This window comes from Crocodylus siamensis, chromosome 1, assembly GCF_052110815.1.
Source record: "Crocodylus siamensis isolate JL-2025a chromosome 1, ASM5211081v1, whole genome shotgun sequence".
NCBI lineage: Eukaryota > Metazoa > Chordata > Crocodylia > Crocodylidae > Crocodylus > Crocodylus siamensis.
In genome coordinates, this window is record NC_143395.1 from 133,987,765 (window position 1) to 134,015,211 (window position 27,447).

Consider the following 27,447-nt stretch of genomic DNA (forward strand, 5'->3'; position numbering starts at 1 on the left):
GTCACTATATATATGTGTATATGTATGTATGTATGTATATTTCTGTGTGTGTATATGTGTGTGTGCATGTGTATGTGTGGTGTTTCATTTTGATCAGAGAAAAATGTAGATTTTGGGTTACTTTTTTAAATCTGAAAATTGGGGATTTTTTTTTATCAGTAAAATAGAGGATCTCTGCTCATTACTGAAGTATCTCTATGCTTCCCCCACCTACCCCTCCCTGTCCTGCCCTCTGCTATTGTTGACTGGCTAATAAAGACTCCAGCTTGGGGAAGTTCTCAGTCTTGTACCAATGTTCTACGGAAGTCAGTGGAACAACGGCCTAATCTTAAGCAGATATGTAACAGTTCTTCCAGGAAGGAATGCTTTTCTTCATCAGGACCCTCAGATGTAAGCTGGGAGCGATGCCCCCTCTTTGTTTATTCCTATAAAGTGTTATGCAAATCTTTATTAGTAGAAATAATAAAATTAGTCAAAAGGCTCAGTGCTATCATATCCTTGACAGATATCCCATGCCAATTTTTTTTTGTTTGCTTGGAAAGGCATTGATGGGAAAGTGTAAGTGGCCCTCAAAACATAGTATGTGAGCGTATCTGACATCAGCTACTGGAGAGAGACAGTGTGGTCTACTGGCTCAAATTTGTGGCTGTTTGCCAGGAACTCCTAAAATCAAATCCTGGCTCTACTTCTGGGAGGGCTGCTGGAGTTTGGACAGATTGACGGAGGCATGAGTCAAAGCTTTAGCAGAGGGGTGGTTAAGATAATATCTGTTTGGGATGTATCAAATATGAGAGTAAGCAGATTTTAAGTTCTGAATGATATAGGAGGCAAAATAGAGAGTTTGAGTGAAATACTGAGGTTGCTGTCAGTAAAGAAGAAAGTGGTATCTTCTCAGAAAAAAAATAATTGGATTTTGATTGTGGTATAATTTCATATTAACACAGAGGTTTATACCTTTTCTTTGTCTCTTCTTGTCCTTCAGTCTCATCTTCTTCCACTGCCATATCTCCTTTTTTGTACTGAATATTTCATTGCAGTCATATAAATTATGATGCTGAGCAGGCAGTTCAGAGAACTTTACTTCCAGAGCCAGGGATAAATCAAATGTAGGATTCATGTGACTGTGGTAAAAGACATAGCTTTACTAAGACTCACTTCTGTGCTATCCCCATCTGGATAAAACGAGAAGAAGAAGTGCCATAATTCCATGGCACTTGCTACGGTACTGTACTGCAGTACCCACAGGCATGACCATGGGCAAGCAGGTCTGCAAATGCACAAGCTTTTCCATTCTATTTTGGCCTATGTTGCTTATTTTTGATTGATGGAAACAGTCCCAGAGTTACAGTCGTGCAAGCTCCATTAATTATATCAATGTCTGATTGGTCTGGCACAGTTTACTTTAACAATGCACAGATTTCATCTCCAACAGTTCAGGTTTTAGAACTCCCTCGCTTCTTCAGAGCATCATGCACTCTGCTGCTTTTTGTAGTATTTTCAACAGTCAACCTTTAATCTTCCAAAATCAGAGAGAAAACAAAGCACAAAAAGTATAATATATAGAAAGAACAACAAAGCTGTCTTCACGTAAACTATAATAAAATGTTGCCTTATTAGGTGCCTGAATTCCAGCATCACTGTTTCCTGTGATGCTGGTTATCTGGAAAAGTTAAATATTTAGAATCTGTTTTACTTGAATAGTTCTGCCAAAAACAGCTCTTTGGATTTTCTCTCCTTGTCACAGAGGGCTTCAAACTAAACATGTGATTCTGAGGTCTGGGGTATTTGGTGGGGGGTGAGGGTAGGGAGATGAAAATATTTGTGGGAAATATGCTAAGCAAACACTTACAGAAACACAGCACTTTCTGAAATATGTTCTCTACCCTCACACACCATGGATTATTAAGAAGTATTTATTTATGTCGGGCTTTTTCCATTGATATAAGTTATTTCCGTGGCTGGTTAAACACTTAAAAGTAATTATGCTCTGAGCGGTTAGTGTAATCATATGAAATACTGGGTTGTAAAAGATTAAGGATAGCAGTTATGCACCCTTTATAGCTCCAATTTTATTGGTTCATGAAGCTGTTAACCTTGCCACTATGTCTAACCCAAGACAACTTTGAAATATAGTTATGTCTATGCCAGGAGCCAGTTTTTCTGCTGGTGTGACTGGGTGCAGTTCCACTGTAGTCAGTGTACTTGTGTCTATTTATACCAGCAGAAAATGTGATCCACCTATCTTCAACAGCTTAGAGACCTGCTATTTTTCAAAAAGGTGTGGGAGTTTTACTGATGCACCATATTCAACATTACTCAGACAGCAAGGAATTATCCCTTTTGTTCATCTGAGTTGAAGGTGGGGCACATATTTTTTTTTCATGTTGCCCTTATTTTTCTCCAAAGTTCAAAGGTAGAGCCAACCCAAGGTTCTGGCTTTGCTCTAGAAACCAAAACATAAGTCGAGCCTTTTAAGCTGACTATAAACACATAAAAAAATAATTGCATAAAATGATATTAAAAAGTTGCTGGAACGTAAAAGAAATAATCTTAGAATAGTCTTGCTGGCTTTGCTCTTCTTTGGGTTATCCTCTCATTCCTGCACATGAAACTTGGCCAAGATTAGTCACTCATCTTTAATCTGAGTCCAGGTTGTATTGTTTTTCCTACCTCTACAGTTAAGATCATTGACTTCTCATGGGCTAGATAATGAATTAGGTGAAATTAATCTCTGAGCAGAGCACAAGGTTTATGCACTATTTAATCTCAAATAAACCCTCAACGTAGGATTTAATAAAGCTTAAACCATACATAGACCTTGTGCAGCCGTCTGAACAAGGTGAAATTCAACCTATATATAGAATTCCATATTGGGGACAATGTGGTGCTTTGTGTGAAATTTCAGTGCCTCCTGGGTAAGGGCTGGGAAGCATTGTGCCTCAGAAGATATGTCTATGTGATATAATGCAGCTCTCTGAATGAGCTTGTTTGGATACCCCTGCATTTTGTGGTGTAGGGAATGGCAGTGGCTCTCAGAACTCATTGGTTGCATTGTGAAAGGAGGTAATCATTTGCAACATCTTCTGTTGTGCAACGTCTGATCCCTCTGAGTGAGGCCAGGGGAGAAGCCGTGGCTTCACCTACTTCCTGCCCCTTCTTGGCTGATGTCTAGTAAGTTGAGCCCTACACAGGAACATGGAGGAGCAATGTGGAGGCAGTATAAAGGATAACCACCATTTCTGTGTAATCAATTAGCTGATACCGATTCAGTTTTATTCTCACCACTGGGATGTTTTTAAGATGATGGGTTCTGGGAATTTAGTGTAAGTTTGACAGCCCCAGAGACTGAATCACTCTTTTCCCATAGAGGATTTATAGTGCAAACTGTTGCAATACAAATTTCCCTGCTCTGACTTGCCAATATGGCTGATCCCCAAAATGCTGAGATCAAGGATGAAAGAGAAGTTGAGTCTTCATGGCCCATTTAATCTTGATTCTCTCTGATGAAGCTGCCAGCCAATGGTGCCAAATCAGTGCTGTTTCTCTAGCGCACATGCCATGTCTGCTATGAGCTAGTTGGGTCGCAAGTCACCTGATGATTTTGTAAAGAGCTTTGAAAGCTGTAGTTTAGAGCTCTCATAAAAATGCAGAAGTATACTTTCAATTGAATATGTATCTGTATTTTAAAATGTGTGGACCTCTGGGTACATCACCAAACCCACCCTCAAAACATAGGGTGTGGTCCCTCCTAGGTCTTCTCTTGAAAGTACCCAGGGTTTGTATTCTCTAGGGACCTAAAGTATTTCCAAAGAGGACTTATGAAATATAGCACTCAGAGCACCCACTCTGTGAGGGCTTTCAGCTGGTGAGCATGAGGCACTTTGGGCAGAAAGTGTGGCAAGGTGCTAAGGTGGGTGCTGACAAGCCACTATCACTGGCACTGTATCAATGAAACTGAACACTGTATCAGTGAAACTGCCTTCTACCTGGGAAACTCATAATAAAGAATTGCACTGCAAGCCCTCAGGCATGTCTACATGTGATGCTACATCACTGTAGCACCGTGCTACAGTGATGTAGCATTCACACACGTGTACACGTGACCAGCAGCTACTTCACCATAGCAACATGCTCCCCTGATTACAGTGAGCCGCTACAGCAAAGTAGCTGTTAAAAATAACCGTGTGCTGAGCTTATGGTGCAGTACAGGCTGTTACTGTGTCCTTTTGGAAGTACTAAATCACGGCACAGTAAGGATGTCACCAGAGTGACGTGTAGACGCTCCCCTCTTTATCCTCCCAAGGGCTCATCTTGAAGTGGAGATGCTCCAGTTGGAGCAGGGGATTGGAATGTGTATCTCCTATGCTAGCACCAACTGAAGCTCTTTAACTCACTCACTTGACAGCCCAGTCTTTGTCACAAAGTGCTAAACTGATACAAAAAATGTCCTGAAATTACAAAAAAAAGGACACTGGGCAGATCTACATGTGTTGCTATGGTGATATTGATACTGCACCATTACTTCCAAAAGGAAGTACTAAAACACGGTACAGAAACAGCCTGTACTGCACTGTATGTGCAGCGCATGGTTATTTTTATCAGCTACTTTGCTGTAGCAGCACCCTATACCTAGGGAGCACATTGCTGTGGTTAAGTAACTGCTGGTCACATGTAGATGTCCATGGACGATATGTCACCATAACACATTCCTACAGTGGTATAGCATCATGTGTAGATGCACCCACGGTGATTAATTGATTAGTGTTTTAGTCCTGTCTCACAGGCTGAATCAGTAACTGGCCACCTGAAAGTGTTGTCTCAAAAGATTTGGCAAGTTGCTAGTGGTTAAAAGTGTAAATGAAAAGATACCACCTTGGATTAGAGTTAATCAAGAAGGCTGGAAAAAACGGGATGGTGCCAGAAATGTGGCTCAGTGGCAGGAGTGTGGGCCTATAGTTACATAATGCTTCTGGCTACCTTGGAAATTTCAAACAACTTTTTGCCTAAAGCTAGGCACCAAAATCTATTGGCAGAAGCTGAAGTAAGTGACCTGTTCTTATAGAAGCTGAGCAGAAACAACTCCTGTTGTGTTGAATGGAAGTCCTGGTAGTTTAGCATTCCTGTAAGTTGGTTCAGGTACTTCGATACCTAAATATGGATTTGGATACTCAATTTTGAACATTCTGGCTTTAGTTTTTAATAGAGCTACTTGAGTATATTCTTGCCACCCGCTCACCTGGCAAAAAATTCCATTTTCACAGCTTTATGGAAAAAGTGAAACATTTATTTTCACCTCAAATATTTCTTGAAAATTGAAGACGTTTTCCACTGGCAGAAAAATCCAGTGATTTCTGGTCAGTGTACATGCAAAGCAAAAATGGCAGCTTTGCACAGTTCTAGTTAAGGAATGAGCTTTTAGGTTACTTTGGGCAACTGACCAACTGTTAGCTATTGTGTTTGGAAAGTTAATCATTTTCATTTGTTCTAAAGTTTGGGGTCATCTTTCAATTTTAAAGATGTGGAACAAATTAAATTGGCAAACTTTATGCAGTTATATCAAGCAAGAAATAGAAGCTATCCTTGTTTTCTGTTCAATGGGTAAATGGCTTTCTCTGAATCAGACAAATATTATATCCAGTGATATAACGATACAATTATATCCATACAAATGAGAGGAGTAGACTGACTTTTGCTCAGTAACTTTCCATACATTTAGACTGGCAAGGAAACCTAGGTGCCCAGGTACATAAGATTTTAATTCTAGTCTGTCTTATTCTTTACCTGATTCTGTAAAGCTATGGGTTTCCCTATTTCTTACTGAGTGAAGGTGGCTGAGGATGTTCATTTCCCCACAGGAGTAACTCCCTGAGAAGAATTTTTTTTTTTAAATCTATCCTGGATGGCTGTTAAGCCTGATGTAACTTTATTGATCACGAGCCTAGCATCATTTGTTACTGTCATTAAACTTGTATAGCAGTAGCACCCAATGGCTTCATTATACTGACTGTTGTATACTTAGTTGTTGGCCCCAAAAATGCATATTTTGGCACTTACATCCAGTCAAAGTATATTGCACTTTGGAATCACCTATATAGAGACTATAAGGGAGCTTAAATACAAAACACAGTCACATTGCATTGCTATTACAGGCTTCGGTGCCTAGATGTTAAGCTTGGAAAATCTAACTGTAAGTGCCTCCAAGACTAATCTGGATCTGGCCCATAATTTTTAGATACATTTCTTAACCTCTTTGATCTAGAAATGGAGCTGGAAAGAATGCACAAAAAACAGGGGTTTTGCATGAAAGTTCTATCTAGCTTGGAAATGCTATAGTTTAAGCTTTTCTCACAGTATTTCTAGAATTTCTTGGGTTTCCTAATGAACATAAGAATTACAGTGATTTGTGAAAAAGTAATAATAGTAATCCCTCATTCAGTTAGGTGAACCCTTTAAATTTCTGTAGAGGTATGGGCTTAAATTTAAGGCAAAGGACATGTTTGCTTAGTCAAAGCTTTGTCTGTAGGCAGTAGAGTGATTCATACAATGTGAAAATTTTGACTTGACCATCTAATGTGTTCAGCCCACAAAGGTAACCGGAGACGAACATAGTTTGTATAGGATGGTACATTATGGTTGTGTTCATGCTACTGCCAACTAGAGGTAAATGTGGGTTATGAGTATCCTATTTCTAGCCCATTGTTTGTATGGGCTCAGTGCATTTCCAGATGATCAGCCTGTACGTTCTGCAGTATCATTGCATATGAAACCGCATAGATAAATGACAACATCTGTAAGTAATTTAGTTTGCTTCATTCATTGGGGTGAAGAAGTACATAAATTTATCTTCAGGGCTGTGTTGAAGCCACGAGCTTTGTGTTTGGCCACAAGCATGCACCCACACTCCAGCAGTGCAAATAGTGATGAACTGTACACTGGGAATTCTCTGAAAAGACATGCACACATACACAAAAGATCCTTTAATAATTGAGTCCCACAAATTTTCATGAACAGTAAACAGCCTGGGTGTTACCAACTTTTGCCAAGCCAGTAGAATCCTATTGCTGATGCATATCTAAATGTGATTTAAATTAAAACATGTGGTGCCATCTGGGTATTGATACTATAATTTAGTCTTTGGATTTGGTCATCATTCAGATACTGCAACTGAGTCTGATTATTTATTAATTTTACCTTTTCTTCCCCTTTATATTGAACAAAATAACATATCCATCACAGCTGGCATTTGATCCATAAACAAATACAGGGCAACCTGGATACAAACATGCATTCATATAATTTTATTTACTTAAGCCTGGATTCAATATCCAGGGAAGTTAACAGAAACTTCTCCATTGCTTTCTGTGGGTAATAGATTGGGCCCAGGAGTAATCACCATTCACCTTGGAATCTGAGGCTTGAAAGCATTCTCAGTAGGAACTACTTACATTAGCCCAGTTCTTCATGCATGGATTTCCAGCACTGTGTTGTGCTGAGAATCATGGGATGAAGTTGTGTTTTATGTGGGCAGAAGAGTCCCTGCAAAAGCAAAAGAATTAAAGCCATAGTTTTTATAGAGGAGATGGAGAAGAATGTCCATACCCTGAATAAACGTAGCAAGCAGAAAGTTTTCCCTGGATAAAAAAGACAAAAAGTTATACACAAAAAGCTGGCAGAAGAATTATAACTCCCCCCATACCAGCTTCCCCATACAGGCTTGTCAGAGGAAAGAAAGGATATGCTGTGGGCAAACTGGGGACAAGAAAGAGGTCTGGGATAATGGTGATATTTTCCTCCTTAGTTGGTATGGGATCATTCAGGCTAGGGACAGACATTCAAAAAAGCTTGAGCCTGAATTGATTCAATCATTGCAGGTTAGTCTAACTGGGCTAGGCTGAACCAGTTTGTAACCATACAGACATCTCCTCTCAACTGAAGGAATGTAGGCATAAGCCTACAGTGGCTCAGGCTAGAAGCTGGTGTACACTAGAGGAGTCCTCCCTTCCCTTCTACTGTGCTGAGCTGAGGGGGGCATGGCCAGACCCCGGCAGGATGCTTTGATTAGGGAGGGGTTCCCCCCCACCTTCTGACCAGCCCAGCAAGGAATTGATAACACAGTATTTATCACCCCTAATTCAATGTTTATCACCCTATTAAGAATGTAACAGAGGGACATGACCAGCTATCTGATGATTCTGCCTTTGTCCTGTCTGCCACAGCAGGGACTGTAGCCAGCATGTGGTTTGCTAGCTAATGCTGAGAGGAATCTATGTAAGGCAGAGAGGATGCAAAAATAATCCCTTCTTAGCAGGGAGTGGGGTTGGAGGGCAGCGGGAAGCCTGGCAGGTGCCTGCAATCTCTGCTGAGCTCCAGCCAGGGCACAGAAGGGAAGGGCAAGCTCTGCTGTGAAACAGAAAGCCCCACCCAGCCCAGAGAGCATGCTGGGATGCTGGGGGAGTCTGGTTTAATTTAAACTAGCAAAGGGTCTGGGACAGACATTAAATAAACTGGTTTGACCCAAATCAGTTAAGTCTGATACTATATTCAAACAGATTTATCTCAAACCAGCTTCAGCCATTTTCAAATTGGTTTGTGTGAACTGAACATGAACATCTGTTCTGTTACAGATTTAAACCAGTTTCTGATCACTTAAACCAGTTTATGTGTAATGTCTGTCCGTAGCTTCTGGGACCCAGTTCTCTAAGCTATGGCAGTTCATCAACTATGCTATCATTTGCCAAGACCAAGGGGCATGGGCTTTAGGATATGCACATGACACAACAGCAACATGTGACTCTCCTACCCACCTTGAACAGAGATGTTTGCTGAAGGCAGGAATAAGAATCAAGGCAATTATACTACAGGAACAAGTCCCTTTAAGAGAGGAGTATGGCTACTGTATAAAATATACCAACTTCCAATTACCTTACTGAACTGAACATATTGATGAAGGATGGAAATGAGATTTGAGTATAAAACACAAATAGGAATTCATTTTGTGAAAAAACACAGTAAATTCATAATAACAATACACTATAATATAACCTTGCTATGTATGTTGAGATGTTGGTTCAGGGAAGGTTAATTATTATTCTTGTCCCAGTCAGAGCTGACTGCAAGGGTGTTTGCACTGGTGTAACTGAGACAACTTCACTTGCTATACTCAAGGCTTTAAAAAACACAACAGATATGCTGAAAATGTTCACATGAAATTGGATTTAGTGAACTCAGATACCTTTATTATTCTAATGGCCTTTGATTACCAGAATATATTTGGCCTGCAGTTTGAGTCTTTGTAGACTGAAATTCTGGGCCTAAAAATATAAGACATCTCCACAGAAGTACAAGAAAATTGCAGAATTTACTTCCTTGAATGCTACACATTCTAATAGTGCAGTCCTCTAAAGTAGTTAGCATGTATCACTTTTCAGGTTATTTTTATTCATAGGTTTCTTGTTACTGGCTTTCTGTAGAGGACATTGAGCTTCAAGGCCCAATAAAAGATCCCTTTGCTTTAGAAACCAGCCTTGTCTAAGTGTCTTTTCATGGTCCATTACGGTAATGAGAAAAGGAGGGAGGAGGGGCCAGCTGAAAATAGACTTTTTTTGGAGTGGATACTGTTTATCATGTATGCGGTATGGGAGGAGAGGAAATCAAGAGGAAATGTGTATGCAGTGGTAGGAAATGTTGAAGTAGCATGTAGGCACCTTTGTAATTTGCTGCAGATTTGACAACAAGTTTCTGCAGGACACAAAATTTTAGGCACATGTGCGTTCAGCGAACCCCAGATGAACAAATTAAGTTATGTTTATTTATAATTATGAGAACTCCATGTTCTGGGAGAAAATTCTGATCAGATATGGCTCATCTCCCATGAGAGCTTCTCAAATGATGGATGGAAGTATCCTGTGTTGCAAAAGAAACGTGTTGTTTGACGGTTAATCCTAAATAATGTAGTGATGTATGCAGTAGAAATACCAGAGGGGCAGACAGATAAGCAGTTTTTCTGAGGTTGGTTCTCAGAAACCACATGACTCTCTTCCAGTTTTAGGATCTGATCCTCTAGACCTTTACTAGCATGAGTAATTCTTACTTTGAAGAAATAGCCTAAGTGACTTCAAAATCACTACTTATATAAGTAAAGATTTTGCAGGGTCACACCCTAACACCAGAGATGTTGCCTATTATGTTGGCTGAATTCAGCTGATTGCTGTCTGATTTTGTGTTTTTAAATGAATAATTAGCAAAAATAATTGACTCCAAACTTTATCCTAAACATGAACCAAATCCTCACAGCTTGTCCCTGGTTGAAATAGCCTACGAACACAGACGGTGAGGCATTCTGACTTAGACACTTCCCATGAACTATATTTAATAATAAAAGAAAAACAAATGCAGGTAGCTATTAATAGTAAAAGAAGAAGAAAACAATGGAAAGATAAAATAGAAAAAAATGAGAATGCCATATATTACATTTTAATGCGAATTTTAAAAATGAAATGTGGACAATGTACAGGATTTTAACTTTACCATTTGAAAGTTATTTAAGTTTATCTAAACTAAGTAAGGAATCAAAGAATGATGCAAGGCTTTTTTAAGGACATTAGGCAATAGCAGCAAAATACACCTATTTCTTTACACAAGAAATATGGGTGCAGAATTGCTAATGGTCACGAATGTGAACAGAGTGATGGCTATGAGCAGAAATTCAGTGAAATATTAATTAACCTGCGTCCATGTTGCCCACTTGGCTAAAATGGGGTCAGCTGACATGGTTTCAAACACAATAGTCTTTCTCTTGAGGGGGCTTTTGAATCATGTTAAATTAATTTGATCAAACTAACATGGATCATATACATTATTTTGCCCATCAAGACAACACCTAAAAGAATAAAACTAAACTACAGTAGCATAAACACCTTCTCTGAAAGGCAGATAAAACATTAGTACATTTTCCCCCCAAATGAAACACTGTTGCAGGAATGTATTACATTCAAATGTGCATCATACTCTAAGGGAACCAATACACATGACAGGCCAACTCCACTCCAACATGTGCCAATTAGCACGCATTGGGACAGGCTTGATTAACTGAGTCTGCTGTGAGTCTTCTGGAGAATGCTATTTAGCGTGCTCCAGTAGCCTCCACATCATGGGTATTCAGTATGCCTGCACCTGAAAATGGTGGCAGAGGTGCTTTAACTAAAGTGTGTTGAACAAGCTTCAGTTAAAGTGCCCCTGCTGACATTTTGAAGTCTAGGATGCTGAATACACATGACGCTGCAGGCACTTAAATTAGAGCAGTCCTTAGAGCTGCTCTAATTAAATTGCACCCCCACCCTGGAGCATGTGTGTTGACATCCTAATGTTTAGATAGCTGTTCAGTTTTTACTGTAGTGAGAACTCTTTTTGAGCCATTCACTTTATGACTGACTGGGTGCGTCTACATGAGATGCTGACTGCAGTAACCCAGTACTACTGTGCAGTAGCATCATGTGGCAAAAACCATGACACAACACTACTGTGCAATAGTAAGGCATTCACTGGCAATACTGCACAGTAACTCTGATTACTGCTCATTTATTTAGTACTTGTTTAGACAAGTACTAAATAAATGCGTAGTAAAGACTGCTCAGTAGCATCATGTGTAGACGCAGCCTCTGGGATCCATCTGTCAAAGTGACAAATCCTGGTGGTTGTCTGCTTTTTTGGATAAACTATCAGGAGCTAAGCTGTTGACATTGCCACTGATTCAGTTAGTAAACTCAAGTTTGTTGACCAATTATGTGATAAGAGCTTTTACTGTCCTTTGGAGTGGAGTGGAATCCTCTGGATCTTCCTGCTCTAACTATGATTGTAACTGAAGAGTGAATTTGGAAGGAAAATGAAAACCACTCTCACAGAGAAGGTTACGTGGAGGACTAAAAGAATGGTCTGGGGGAATGAGGCAATGAATAAAAACTTCACAGCACCATTGATTTAATTTCTGCAAAGCCACTGTTGAGTATGGGAGAGAAGAGTAGGGAAGGCAAACTAGGAGGAAATAATGTTGGCAGACAGTTTCCTTGATCTATCAAAGCTGCACAGGCAATAATGCTAGACTAAAAAAAAAATCTCTCTGTGGGACAGTCACTCCCCAAATTGCTTCATGCTTTTGATGAGTCTGAGCATGACTGACCTTAGTACGAAGAGAGGAAATACTGTTTCCAGCACTTTGGGGACAGAAAACAAATTCATTCTGTGCAGTTGATTTGCAGTCTGGTCTCATTGCTTGTGAGAAACAGAACTGATACCCCCAGATCCTCCTTTCATCTAATGTTTCTATTATATTTCAGCTTGTCCCCCAAATCCTTCAGGGATGACTATTAATTCTTCCTCTTCCAACCATCTCTCATCTTTATGTTTTTCAGATGATTAATAGATTTTGGACTGGAAAATTCCTCATGGGACAGTTATTCCAGCCCTTAACCAGGTGCAGGCTTTCTAATGTATCTATTTAATGCACCCATCTTTCAAATTCCCTGTTATTGCAGGGCCCTATTGAAACTCAAAGGTGGTTGACTAGCCTCTCTTGTTCCCTTTTGGTTCACACTGAGTTAATTTTCACTTGGTTATTAAGTACTTTCTGGCTGTGGTGTATGAGAAGGGCTGGAGTGGATGTGTTTGTGGACCCATTTGGGGAAAGGTTGAATACAAGGGATCTCCTGGGTCATCAAATCCAATCTCATAAAACTGCAGAGGACTGGATTTGATGTCGCAGCAAGCCCCCTTCTGTCCTATATTCCTGTAATCATGCCTTTGATGACCAGGTTATTCCATTGCCAGAGTCTTCTCACTGGCAGGAATCATCTCTGAACACCCAACATGAATTCTGCATTTCCTTTCCTCAGATTACTGCTCCTTCTCATTCCCTGTGTTCAACTACCCAGCTTTCCTACCCCCCTACGTTTTGTTATGGTCTTTGAAGGAAATTTATACCATTCTGTTCCTTCTTTTCTTGTCTCTCTTCCAAGCAAAAGATAATTGTTCCCTCATCTGCCCCTGTATAGGAAGTGTCTATTTCTTCAAGCCACATTATAGCTTTTTTGGCATTTCTGCAGTTCCTTAACCTTAACTCCTGCTCAGTGCAAAGGTGCCAGAATGCTGACTTAAATGGCTAGTTGGGATATCTCCTGCGCAATATGCCACTGACAGAGAAAAGGAAGTGATGCTAATTTTGGACATCCTGAACTTCAGGATGCAGTGTCATTTTAGGGATGAGAGGTGGTATGCCAGAGTACATGGCATTCAAGTAGTCTTATATCAGTGGTGCATAGAGGGCCATTTCAGCCAGTAGAAGTTGAAGCAACCATGGAATTGCTTTGCTTGGAGCTGAAACAGCCTGTGTTTTCCACCTGGTGCTAGTGATGGAATCACTGCTCTGCTCTCAGCCCACTCCCCCTTTACACCAAGCTGGCTCTGTGTTCATATCAGGGGTACTCTAGGTTGTGTTCTGAACAAGTTGAGATTATTTAAAGGTATTACTCTTCTAGTTTTAAATGAAGGCAGAAGGCAGGCTAGCATGTTAGAGAGTAACTGGTTCAGTGAAGCACAAGTTTTCATAGGCAACTGCCTACTTTGTCAGATGCTGTCAATGAGCTTGCAGAAAATAATCCTTAAATGAGATATATGTATAGATACTGCTATTTGTTACACTGGTAAAAATGAAAAGAAGATGATGGACTCATTTCATACATACAGTAGTACAAGTGAAGGAAGAATTTAGCTTGCTATTTATGAGGGGGTGTTTTTGCTTTTTCTGACTGCAGCAGCCTCAACCTCTTTTCTTCTTTTTACATTATCATCAGCAGTGTTTAAAACATGTAGACAGAAGTGATGACCCAGCAATGTTTTTTCCAGCAGAGCACCATCTTGTAAGGCAATAATCATCATGGTTGAGATTCATTCAGGAAAAGCCTTATTGTGATTTCTCCAAGGCATATGCCGGTAACAAATTTCAAGTCACTGAAACAGTAGCTAGTTCAATAAACATTCTAAAAGTGGAAGTTATTACCTACGGAGACATTTTTAAACAGAACGTCTCTATTCGCATTATGCAGATCCTCTAATTATAGCGTGCTATTTGGATTTCATTGCTTTTAAAACTATTTAATATCATATTATGCTGATGCTTACACCTAGTGAAGGGCATGCGAAATTAATCAGAGCATCAGGAGACTCCTGCCCTCCTGTCCCCATGCGATAGACAGCAAAAGGGGCACCAAAGGGTCTTAACCATAGGACTGAAAAAAACATCAGTGGTCTATAATCAAGTCATCAAATTTAAACTTTCCCATTTACTGGAAATGAAGCTCACTGTTTTTGGAATGTGGCCATCTCACAGCAGCATTTGCCTGTTGTTTTGAGTATGAAGGTGAGGTATAAACAGCATTTGCTGGCTTTTTTGCTGTGACAAAGTCTTCTTTGATAGTGTCTGGTCACTTTCCTCTGAGTACTGATAGTCAGTAAGCATTCTGAGCTAGAGGTATCAACTTTCTGCTGGATTATGCCTCCAGTTTGTGCAGTGTTTTATCCCTGCAGTGGCTAAAACTCCATGAGATTAGGCTGCAGCTCTAACTCATTGTAGATAGGCTCAATAATATAGTCAAGGATGTAATGGTACCTGCTGCAGGCTAAATGGTCAGCTTCAGATGGTAAAATTTGTCTTAGATTGAGAAAAAGAGATGTGTTCCCCATTCTTTTAATGTACTAGGAAAATGGAGGGGAAACGACTTACGATGATATTTTGGCATCACCTGTAATAGTGATGGCATCTTTCACTGGGCAGAATAATGAGTTAGGTTCACATTCTGAGAAGCTTAAATACAGTTACCTTGTCAGGAAGTCCTATGTATGTAGTGCTTTTTCTAAATATTATTAGCATTTTGGCTTTTTCAATATGTTTACTTAAGCATTTCATTTTTGTGTATTGAATTAAGTCCTGAACAACATAGAGCTAATACTTTTGTTAAATCTTTAAAGTTTGTGGGATCTAGGCCTTCAAACACAGTGCAACTTTTAAATTCCTAGAGAATGGAATGATCCAAGGTACAAGCAGTAAGCTATTGCATTGTCTTTGTTGTCATTGCCACTCTGAATCCAGTCCAAAATAGTATTGATGAAAAATCATTAACATGAAGTTCCTCTGTAGTGGCCAAAATAAAAGCAATGGGTGATCTCCGTCCAGTTCATAATGACCGGCTTCCCATGAACCACACCTATGTTTAGTCTTTTGGTTCAGAGTTTCAGTAGAAAGGCCAAGGACTGTGAGGACATAAAGAACGAGCTGTGTTCGTACTCTGGTATGTGTTGCTTCTAAGGAAAACTAAAGCTAGGTGGGGCTGTGAGGGAGACTTGTATTGCTTCTCTTCTTTCAGTATATAGACGAGGGTGTTTGAGCTCCAGTGCAATTAATACACTACTTTTCACCAATGCCAGTGTCACAAAAGAAATAAAGTCTGCACTGTATTTCAAAGTTTTCTTCCAGTCCTAAGCTGAAACTGGAATAATAAAATGTCCTAAAAAAGTTAAGGATTAATTGTCTTGAAATGTTTTTAATTAGATTCTGATTCATTGCCTATGGATCCAGAGAAACAATTCTACCAACATTAAACCATTTAAAAGTGCAAAAAAAAAAGGGCGGGGGGGGGACAGGGGAATCTGTGACTGGTGCAAACCTGTAACAGGGCTTAAGATGGGGAGAGAGATGGAAGAAGAAAGGTGGAACACATAATGTAAACTCAGGCTAAAGAGATTTGAGCCCAGTAAGTGCAAAGTAATACTACAATGTATCTCATTAAAGACAGTCTTTAATTACGACAGGATATAGCTAGGGTGTTATCTTACTTTCATTCAGTTGATTCAGAAGATACTTCCCAAATATTTGTCAGCATTTTGTTTCCTCTCCTCTCTCTCCAAAAGCCTCATCCTGTGATCAAGAGCTTCAATCAGCACTGGAGGAAGCTAAACAACCCCAGAAAGACAATGTGTTTATTCCAGAGTGTGCCCAGGGTGGCCTTTACAAGCCTGTGCAATGTCATCCTTCCACGGGATATTGCTGGTGTGTTCTTGTGGACACAGGGCGTCCTATCCCTGGTACATCAACAAGGTAAGTAAATAGGGGCTGCCATTTTCTTTTAAAGTTGGTGTATATAAGACTTAGCTTCTTTGCCAATAAAAGCAGGCTGATGCATGCCAGCTGGGGATGTTGACTTTGGACTGTGAAAAATAATTAAATCAACTCTGAGAGAGATTAGACATGAAGACTTTACATGCTGTGAGCCATGTGGGCATCTCCAGTCCTCCTTTCTCCTGCTTTTCTCTTATTTCATACTGAGAAGCTACGGGGTAGAAGCTGGGAATGGGTCAGCACAGAAGAAGTCCTGTGCCCCTACAGCATTGTATATGAAAGGACCAGTCAACATTGTCCGTGTAAGAAACACAGCCCGACCTCAGAAATGTTCAGTTGGGGTTTTTTTCCAGCAACCTCCTAAGCCATTTTTATATGACTGACTTCTATGGAACAATTCCCTTGGAACCCATAGAAAGAGAAGATGTCATTTTAGTGTGTTATTAATAGAAGTCTTCAGTTCACTCATTGCAGCTGAGCTGGATACATGGTAAAGCATCCTGAGCCACATTGAGTATGCATGCAAGGCAAATATCAGATTCCAAAGCATGTTATTTAGGCCAGTCATTGAGGTTTGGCTCCTGAAAGAACACTCTAGAAGCTCATGCAAACAGCTTGATGTCAGCATAAATCTTTTCATAGTTCAGTGAAACATTATTTTGACCCTAATGTTATATTTGGGAGATAAACAGTTAAGAAGCACAGTGCTGTGCATTGCATTCCTGGGAGCAATCTGTGCATATTCTTTGATTGCAATAAACTCTCAGTAAAGCAGCATTGTTTGGATGGTGGTTCATTCGATAGGCAGGACCCTGCACAGTACAGCCTCTTAGTCTATGTGGGAATGGATCAGTCACTGGCAATCTTTTGTTTCTCATCTCTAGGATACTAATGTCTTTGAAATGTCAAACCAAAATACCATAAGACTGGTTCTGAAATTGTGATATCAGCACTTAGGTTGTAAATAAATATTCTTTTTTGAAACTTAGCAGTAACCCTGCTCCTGCTCTCTCTTTTCTCCATCTTACCTTTTTCATTGTTTCTTTCTCTTCATAAAAGTCCGTTTGCCTTTAACAATTCTCTGTTTCTGGGTGCCATTGCTCATTTGTTTATTAAGCTTTGGGGCTAATATAGCTTTATTTGGCATATCTTATATTCTCTATGCCTTTCACATGACTGTAGGTTCTGCTTCCTTTGGTCAGAAGCTGAAGTTTCTTCTACACAGTTTCATCTTGGATTAGCCAAGCCTGAGAATCTTTTGGGTAATGCTTCTCTTATGTACGGTAGCCTTTAAAATGTATTCATATTGCTTTTAAATTTTAAATCCATTTTATTCTATGTTTATAAAATGAAAATATAGACAAAATGAATGAAGGGTGTGTGCACGTCACCTTCTCCCCATCTGATTGGCCTGCCATTTGAAGCCAAGAAAAAGTTGCATGTCAGAGAATGTATTCTAAAAGACAGACATGGCTGTTGAAATAGAAAAAAAAAAATGGTTGAGTGGTTGAATAAAGGAAATGAAAGTCAACAATTCCCAAGAGGAAGCCAAGAAATACCATTAATAACAGTCATATCCATAGATATCCAAATAAGGTCAAATATATCCTAACTTTTAGATTTTGTAAAATGCTGAGTTTTACAAAAATTAAGACCCATGGGAATATCTCTTTTATTAAGAAGAAGAATAAACCTGGTGTAATACATCAGACATTCCCAGAAAGTTCTTATAATTCAAATGCTTAAATATTGTGCTAACCAATGGAAACGTGGAATGAAAAAAAAAAAGACTGTGAGCAAATGTACAAATTACTATCTTCTTATATTCTCTTACATGAAGGGAAAGTCATATGAAACAAAATAGGTATCATTAATAGTGAAGGATGAGGCTTTGATCCTACAAACAGTTAAGTGTTTAAGGGCATTTGTAGATGACACATTAACGTGGGTTAAATGCCCTTTTGCACTGTTTTAATGGTGTTGCTGTTTGCATGAGAGTGCAGAGGAGCACCATGCGCATGATCAGAGGACAAGAGAACAGGCCTCATGAAGAGCAGCTGAGAGCCAGTGGACTTTTCAGCTTGGAAAAGCACAGGCTCAGGGGTGACCTGGTGGCAGCCTATAAGTACATAAGGGGTGTACATCAGGATCTGGGGGAACGTCTATTCACCACAGCACCCCAGGGGATGACAAGGTCCAATGGTCACAAACTCTTCCAAGACTGTTTTAGGCTGGACATAAGGAAAAACTTCTTTACTGTCCAAGCCCCCAAGGCCTGGAATAGACTCCCTCCAGAGGTGGTTCAAGCATCTACTCCAGACTCCTTTAAGAAGTGTTTGGATGCTTATCTTGCTGGGAACCTTTGACCCTAGCTGACTTCCTACCCTTAGGGCAGGGGATAACTACATATATATATTTCCCCCCACCCCTCCCCCTGGAGCCTGCCTGCCTGAGCTGTGCGGGGGCCTGGTACTTCCTCTGCAGCTATGGTGCCCGCTGGGACCACCCGAGCTGGGTGCCTGTGGCCAGGTGCTGCCTGGTGAGGGGGTGCTGCTGCCACAGAGGGAAGCACCAGTCCCCCACCCTGCTCCACAGCTCAGGGACTGCTTGGCCTGCCAGCAGCTTGCTTCCCCCTCCCTGCCACCGGAGAGGCAGGTAAGGACATGGGTGCATGCAACATGGCAGTTTACTTCACCTTAAACTGAAGCGGTGTTTTTAAAAAAACACTGATTCAGTTTAAACCCCTGTGTTGTCTTCAAATGCCCTAAGTAATTCACACTGATTTCAGTCCCAATATTAAACACTAACATAAGCATTTGAAGACTGGAGGCCGAAATTCAATTTTCAGGATTCTTTCTATTTTAAGAATCTGAGGTCTTATACATGAATAACATGTTTAATCTTTTTAATTTATTATGTTTGTTATGTTTAACCTGGCAATGTCCCTTTCCATTCTGTACCTCTGCCACATTCTTTGTACCCAGATGTTGTACCAAATATCTTTCCTCCTAAGTTTGGTCTCTGTAGGCTCAGCTGGTAAAGCCGGTGATGACTCTGTCTTCACTTTTTGCCAGTTTTCTTGCATTTACAGGGTTAAATTTGGACACTTCCAATTGCAGTATTTTAACACTTATTTTGCTTCAGTACATTTAGATTATATATGATGTGCTACATCTGTATTTACTATAAACCTGAGCCAATAGGCTAAAAGTCTGGATGCCAAACGAGAAAGTTTAGGCACAGAGCACTAATAATAACCAGGGGAAAATGCAGAATGGGGTATCAGATTAATCAGGGATCAGGCTGGTTGCCAGATACTGCATTAGTGTGCACTGCTCAGAGATTTCTCTTTCACTGTTTTCTTGGCTGGTTGAAGAGGTCATCCATCAGGTATCTGAATCCTAACCTTGCTATCAAAGCAACTTCTATTCCTATTGTTCTAGGAAAAGTTTCCTCTCTCATTCACAGGATACACACACTTACATGACAATGAAACTTCATTGCAGCTTCCGGGACAATATATGATAGGCCATTGGACAGCTCAAACCATTTTCATTAGACGAGGTAAAGATAAATTAAGCACCAAAGGGGAAAAAAAACCCTTCTGCCCTGTAATTAAGGGTCAAAAGATATTAATTGTTCTTATGAGTAGAATAACAGTAGGGTATGGCAGGATTTTGATGTTTCTAATACAGCATTTTTTGTGGAATCATAGGAGCCGTTAACTTGGTATTCCCAAAATTGTGAGCAACCTTATATAATATTAAAGAGTTCCAGTTTTAGGAGTCGTAAGTGTGTAAGGACATGCTCAATATGAAATGGCATGCTTGCTTACTCTTTACAATCTAAGTTTTTTTCCCCAAAGTGCTGTAAATTCAAACAAAGCAACTTTGAGCTAGGCCAAGAGAACCAGAAAGTAAAATTTCCCAGAGACCGACCCTAATCTTATTTCTCTGTCAAGCTGAGTGAAATGCAATAATTAAACAGATAGCCCAACAAAAGACAGAAACCATGCTAGATTTGCAGGGGTGGGGCAATGTAAAACCTCTTTAACTTTGTCTCTTAAGGTATTATTGGTGGCACAAATAATGGTTTTTGGACTTTTAACTTTACTATGTTCCCTTTAAAAACAGAAGAAGAAGGAGATGAATGGGATATACATTGTCAAAAATAACAGAGATTTCAAGTGAAGGCAGAGCAGCTCTTATATATAGCTTCATTATGCCTTGGCATTGCAACCTTTGGCATTAATCCTGAAAGCACTTACATGTGTGCTTAAATTTACTCATATCCCCATTGAAGTCCATGGAACTACTTCCATGGAAAGGTGTTGCAAGAATGAGGCCTGCTTATGATTTTTAGGTTCTAACAGCATAAACTGTTTTTGCTTATTGTAGCTTGTTATAAGCAGTTCTTACAACTATATTACAGTTGGATGAAGTTATGTAGGTTTTGTAAATTCAAATCAGAAAAGCACAGAGAAGTTTGTAATCAATAAATGGTGCTGAAAAATCTAAGAACATGTTGAAAGTAGCACAAAAAGATGTTTCCCCCCAATTTTACTGCAGTTAAGCACAGCTGGAGCCATGAAATTATTAATGTAAGCCACTCGCCACACATATATTGGATGGGGGTAAAACACTGAGATGTTCTCATATGCACTGGGTGACTGCTACAAATGCTGTTTGTTTGGTGTTTTTTTTTTAAATCATGGCCACTATTGCTCTTCTTCCAAGTGCCAGTCAAAACCAAGGGATGGAGTAGAGCAAGAAAATGAAAAAACAGGCCTACAGTTCTACAGAATGTTGTAGCAGTGAAACCATTATGACTATATGGAAATGTAGCGAAAATCTACTGAGATTATTCTAAAATCCTGTAACATTTAATAGAAAATTAAATGCCCCTGTGGGGCATCCTATAGAATGGCATAACAGAGTTATGTATCTTTATTCAATTCTATAGGGTTATACAAATAAAAATAGAAAAAAGTAATCTGTTATTATTATATTTACTCACATACCACACTCACAAAATTGGGACACAGAATTTGGACATAAGTCCTATGTGTGAAAAAAAATGATTTTTTCTTTGATGGAATAGAAGCAAGGAGGAATAGAAGCATGGAGACACTGTGGTTAAATGCCACATCACCCCTGCTGTTTGCTGGGCTGGAGCGGAATCCAGTATTAGCCCTCTCACAACCACTAAGGACCTGGTTAATTAGACAAAAACTGATACTAATTCCTCAGCAGTTGTCAGAGGTTAACACTGTAGTTTGTGCCCAAAGCAGCCAGTGAACTGGCTGAAGGAATCAGCCACGACTCTTGAAAAAAATCTCTTTGTCTATGTTCTACCTTCCAAAAACAAGGTGCCAGTTTATTTTGGGGTGTGTGGCTTAGTTAAAGGCAAGAGTTATTGCTTTCCATCAGATATGCTTATGCAGTTTTGTAATAAAACAGCCAGAAACCTTTGACATCAGAATGATATGATTTTAGTAGAATTTGCATGAGAAGCAAACTGTTGAATGGCCTAAAATAAAATTATTAGACTAGATTGCATTGGTATAGCCCCTATCACCCTTCGTCCCCTTTTCAGCCACCTATGAAAACCAATACAAGTGGGAAGCTAAGCAGTTGTAACAGTATCACCAAATAGGCAGTGTTCATTTTTTGTGTGCTATATTACACCACATAGATCTGAAGTCCCCTTCCATATGTACTGCATGTTTGTGAAAAGCTGTCTTTTTAAACTCTTGGAGCAATTTTGGTCCCAGGGGAGCTTGCATTGTTACTGTCTGCCAGGCATCATTCCACATGATTAATTAGTAAAAACTCAGCAGTAAAGGAGCTGTCTTTTTTGTCTCAGCTCACATTTCTTGGATTGTCATTTTTGAAGAGATTCTAAATCTCACATCAACTTATGGTGAATCAAATCTGATATCAGTACAAAATCTACAGCCAATGTCATGCTCAGAACCCCATTTCCTTACATTATGTAAGAACGTAAGAATATAAAAAGTGCTGTACTGGGTCAGACCAGTGGTCCATGGCATCTGGTTCTGTAGTTTGTCTCCAACAGTGGCAGCACTAGATGCTTTCAGGAAGAGCATATGAACAAGGTAGATGTAGTGTGATAAGTATATGTGAGCTTTTCCTTGTTACAATTTCAAGGGCACTTAAACAGTTAAAGAGTGGTGAGAGAGAAGAAGAGAAAGATCAGCTTTTGTAAAAAAGCCTATGGATGAGCTTCTTGGCTGTATTTCATCTTTAATGAAAATATATTACAGTGATGAAATCACATTCTTAAAGCAGAGTGGCAGAAGACCTGACTTTCCTCTGCCTTGCAATTTGCAAATTTGTACCCCAATCCAAAAGAAATTTAAGATACAAGTATTTTGTATTATTAGTGCTTTACTGTCCACTTTCCACATGTATAATTAACTATACAATGTGCAAGGCAATGAGATTCAGGCCAATTTTGTTATGAAAAAAACAAGAAACTGTAACTGAAGCCTGAAGAATGCTCTGCTAGGAATATATTTACTATGAAACTGCAAATAAAGTAACTTTTTTTGTGAAGTCCACAGTATAGCCAACCTTTCCTTCAAACCAAAAAGTAACAACAGCACGAACTTTGAATATTCGATTCTTGCAGTGTAGCTGGTCAGATCTGTAGACTGAAATATATTGTTAGGCACCCCCAGCACATGCAGCTTTCTTTCCTTGTTTAGTATTTAGCTGACTAGGTGTATTCCTAAACAGGTCCTCATTGCTTCTCAAATATAGACATCAAGGCTAGGGACAGACATTCAAAAAGCCTAGGCCTGAATTAATTCGATCTTTGCAGGTTAGTTTTAACCTGGCTAGGCTAAATCAGTTTTGTAACCAGACAGACATGCCTGCAGTGGCTCAGGCTAGAAGTCAGGGAGTGCTAAAGCAGCCCTCCCTTCCCTTGCATAGCACTAAACTGAGGCGGGGCAGTTCATGGCCAGGCTCCCTTAGCTCAGCAGGGAATTGAAAGCAGTGTTTATCACCGCTAACACAGTGTTTATCACCCCATTAAGAAAACAACACAGGGACATTACCAGCTACCTGTTGATTTTGCCTGTTGATTCAGCAGGGACCCTAGCCAGCATGTGGTCTAATAGCTAATAGACAGACACCTCTCCACAAGGCAGAGGGGAGGGGAAATTCCTGCTTAGCAGGGGGTGGTAAGGGGCAGAGGGCTGAACAGCCTGCAGTCGCTGCTGGAGCTGCATCCAGGAGGCAGAGGGGAGGGGCCAGCCTGCTGTGAATCAGAGAGCCCTGCCCAGCCCAGAGAGCATGCTGGGATGCTGGGGGAGTCTGATTTTTTTTAAACCAACAAGGGGTCTGGGACAGACAGTGCATAAACCAGTTTGACCCAAATCAGTTAACTCAGATTGACTTTTATTAGTAGATGTTTTGGATGGGGAATCCAGGAAAAAGATGACAAAGTTGAGATGGAAATACAAAGCGCCTGAGCGAGGGACTAACAATCGAGGGATGGGGGAGAGGAGGGGAACGTGACTAGGTTACATACCATACAATGTTAGCCAACTAAGCCCGGGGGTGGGGGGATGTGGAAGGGGGAGGGGGAGGGGGGGATCGCGACGCTGAGAGGGAAAGGAGACAGATACACACGTACCCGTTACAGTGGTCCGCGATGTTGAAGGAAGTGGCTCGGAGTGAGCATGTCAGTCCATAGAGTCCGATTGCAGGGGTCCTCTTCGGGTGGGGCGGGGTTGTCCGTGGCGGCGAAGTCCTTTCGATGCAGAGCGAAGCGGTGCGGGGGCGGTTCAGGCGGCGGTGTCCTCCGGGTCCAGTCCGGCGGCGGCTGGTCTGGAGGGGTCGATGTACTGGCGGTGGCCCGTGATGTGCTCCACGTAGATGTTGCGGATGGTGTCGGACACCATGAGGCAGCACATCAGCTTGGCGTAGTGGCGGGAAATGCGGCAGGCGCCGAGGACGCTCTCGTTGCTGGGGTCGCAGGCTCCGAGCATCCCCACGATGAGCACGTCCACTGTCACGTCGTAGCCGCGGCTCCTCAGGGTGTCAGCCAGCGGGGCGTACTTCTCCCGCTTGCGAGCCCAGGCCTCGGTGAAGGCTTGGCGCCGGTTCTCGAAGGGGATGGTGACATCCACCATCACGATCTTCTTGGCCTCGTGGTCCGTGATGACGATGTCGGGGCGCAGCTGGCTCTCGCAGCCCAGGACGGTGCGGTTCACGGAGATCTCCCCTGCCCCGGCCGGGATGGCCTGCACCAGGCGGTCCCAGTTTTATCTCAAACTGGTTTCAGCCATTTTCAGACTGGTTTATGTGCACTAAGCATCTGTTCTGTTACTGGTTTAAATCAGTTTCTGATCACTTAAACTGGTTTATGTGTAATGTCTGTCCCTAGCCCAGGACTCAGTAGTAAGATTCATATAGCAGATTTATTGTTGATCATAACTGTTGGATGAATATTGTCACAGCACAACTCCCTAATCTGGCCTGAGTGCAAAACCTGGAAGGGATTTATTGGGAGCAGTTTTGCTAATGGTTGATTACTATGTCCCCTGTGCTGTGATGCATACCTGGGCAAAGTAAGTGCAAGTAGGTGTAAAAAGTTAATAAACTAAAAGGAGGATCAAAAGGGATAATGCAGAAATATGTTATCCCAGAATTTTGGTTAAGAATCTTGAGAGGTTTCCCCCAGGCAGGCCTTTAGACTGAATGTAAGGATTTAAGAATGTAAATATCTCGTAGGCAGAGTTAAGGAGAGAACTGATCAAGTCAGGTGTGCTCAGTCCCTCACTATACCTGGTTTAATTCAATACAGCTGGGAATGAAGGATTGAGAGCATGGCATTCTGCTCTGCTGCTCCTGGGCTAATTAGGCCTGTAAATGGTTCCTAGCGTAATAAATTCTACCAAGTCACTGGTTTTCAGTGCTTTTGATCTTCTAGTCACCCATCGCTATGGCTCTCATCTTCCCCCAGCCTCACCTAGCTTTAAGCACAGCCCCAGAGCCAAGCTTTCCTTTACTCAGGTATGCGGCAGAGGTACCTGAGCTAGCTCTGTACATGCTCCCTCTAGTAGCATAGTTACAGCCACACAATACTGCCTGTCAGTTAGTTAGATTTATCTCTTAGCCAGCCTAATTAATCTGTTCTTACTGCTGTACTAAAGCATGAGGGGAGGAGCTTGTTGTCTCAGCACAACACTGGCATTGCAGGGATGTTTTTTCAGGGAGGGACAAGGTATCACTTGCTCCCCATGACCCCAATTTTATTTGCCCACTGAGGCATCTCTACACTCAATAGGGCTGTGCAAAGCTTTGGTCGATGATTCAATTTGGCACAGATTCGGCCACAGATTTGGCAAATTCAGCAGCCAAATCTCCAAATCCAAATTGAATCAGGAGACCCTTTAATCTCTCTGAATCAAACTGGAACCCTCTGAATCATTCAGAGAAATTCAGTGATTCGGACATAGACAAAGCTTTAAATGTTTTTTCTACATACCTCAAGGTACCAGGCAGCTCATGAATGCTGAGATGGTGGGGTGGATGGAGCGTCCTACAAGGGGGGGGCGGTCCCCAGCACGCTCGGTGATGTTCCCAGAAGTGGACCAGAAGTACCTCCAGTCCCCTTCTAGGACTGCTGTGGAGCATGCAGGGACCTTTCCCCCACCTTCCTGGCTTGGTGATTGGTGCCCTCTGCTGGGTGTGGGGGGGAGGGGCACCTGGGGCTCAGCAGCGGACCAGAAATACTTCTGGTCCACTTCTGGGTCCACCACTGAGCACACGGGGACCCCCCATGCTCCAGTGAGATGCTCCATCTGCCCTACTCTTGCAGCATTCACAAGCCATGCCTGGTATGTCAAGTTGTACAGAAAAAACAATAAAAGCTGTGTCTATAGCCAAATCACTGATTCTCCAAATCAGCATTGAATCTAGAGATTTGGATTCGGCTGAATCAAATCGGGACAGTGATCTAAATCAATGAATAGAATCACTGTCCCCTGATTTGGGCCAAATCCAAACCAAATATGGACCATTTTTCACACCCCTAATGCTCAACCAGTTGAGATTTACTTCTCTGTCATCTACACTTAGAGATGGCAGTGGCCAAGGGATCTTCACTACATTTACTTTGCCCTCCTTCTTCACAGCACTGTTACACATTCCCCACTCCCTATACCAAGGTGGTTTGGTGTTAGGGGGAGATACCTAATACAGCTATGATGAATACAATGAAGCAAGCACTTTCATGACTCAAATATCATTGCAGTAGTGTTGCAATGCTGTTGTAGTTGTGATGGTCCAGAGAATATGCAAGAACCAAGATTTGTTTGGTAATATCTTTTATTGGACCTGAAAGAGAGCTGTTAGACAAGTTTGGGGGAACAAATGAGGGAGGGCATTGTTTCTCAAAAGCTTGTCTAACAGCTCTTCCAACTATATAGTTGGTCAAAATATTCTTGGTATCCAAAACATCAACATATACCCTACAGTGCAGGCCATGTATACTGTTACTGTGCCAATAATTTGACAATAAAAGCAGGAGGTAACAAAATCAACCTTACATTGCAATTAACATTAGAGATTACGTTGCTAGACACAAAATAGATTATCTTGCAGATGGCATCCCTTATGAGACAGAGTGGGAGGTATAGAGCAGTCAGTGTCATTGGCTAGAGCTACTTGCAGCAGAGATCCAAGCAAAGCAGGGCTTCTTGTTACCAGTTGTGACTAACAGACTTGGCTTAATTACATTTCTTGCAGGCTGGAAACAACCACTGCCTTGTTGCACCAGAAAAAAATTGATGGCAGCATTAAATGCAAGCAAACAGACATCCTTGCCCCTTATCATGCCCCAAATGTCCAAAAATGTTTGCACAAACATTCCTGCTAAAAGTTTGTTGCACATTATTGCCAAAACCATGTTCACTTATGGTGTGATCCCCACAGCTCAGGGCTGTCCACGATCTCCAGCTGCCCTGAGCAGGCAACTTCAGGGTGTGTGTTTCACAGTGCAGACCAAATGACCCCTATAGGGTTCCCCAGATCAGGGCATGGTATCTGGAGCCATTGTTCTTCAGGTTCAAACTTCTGAACCCCCAGGAGTGGCAGGGGCATGATCCTGTGGGAATATGGCCCTAGGCAACTTCTGTACCTGTTAATCAACCAGATCAGCTGTGCTGAGAAACATTCTGGCACAGCTGATCCTGCGACAAAGACAGCATCTGTTTGTAGGTAGAAAGAAGCAAAGAATAAAGATAG

The 27,447-nt window shown here is 41.2% G+C and overlaps 1 protein-coding gene across 6 annotated transcripts in view; it reads left to right on the forward strand.

The window, feature by feature from the left end:
* The window catches only part of SMOC2 (SPARC related modular calcium binding 2), a 227,178-nt gene that overhangs the window by 152,845 nt on the left and 46,886 nt on the right, over positions 1-27,447 (forward strand). For all 6 annotated transcript variants that reach the window (XM_090043253.1, XM_090043262.1, XM_090043271.1 and 3 more), the window contains exon 8: positions 15,958-16,144. In XM_090043253.1, coding sequence (XP_089899379.1) covers positions 15,958-16,144 — 187 coding nt within the window. The remainder of the gene's footprint in view (positions 1-15,957; positions 16,145-27,447) is intronic.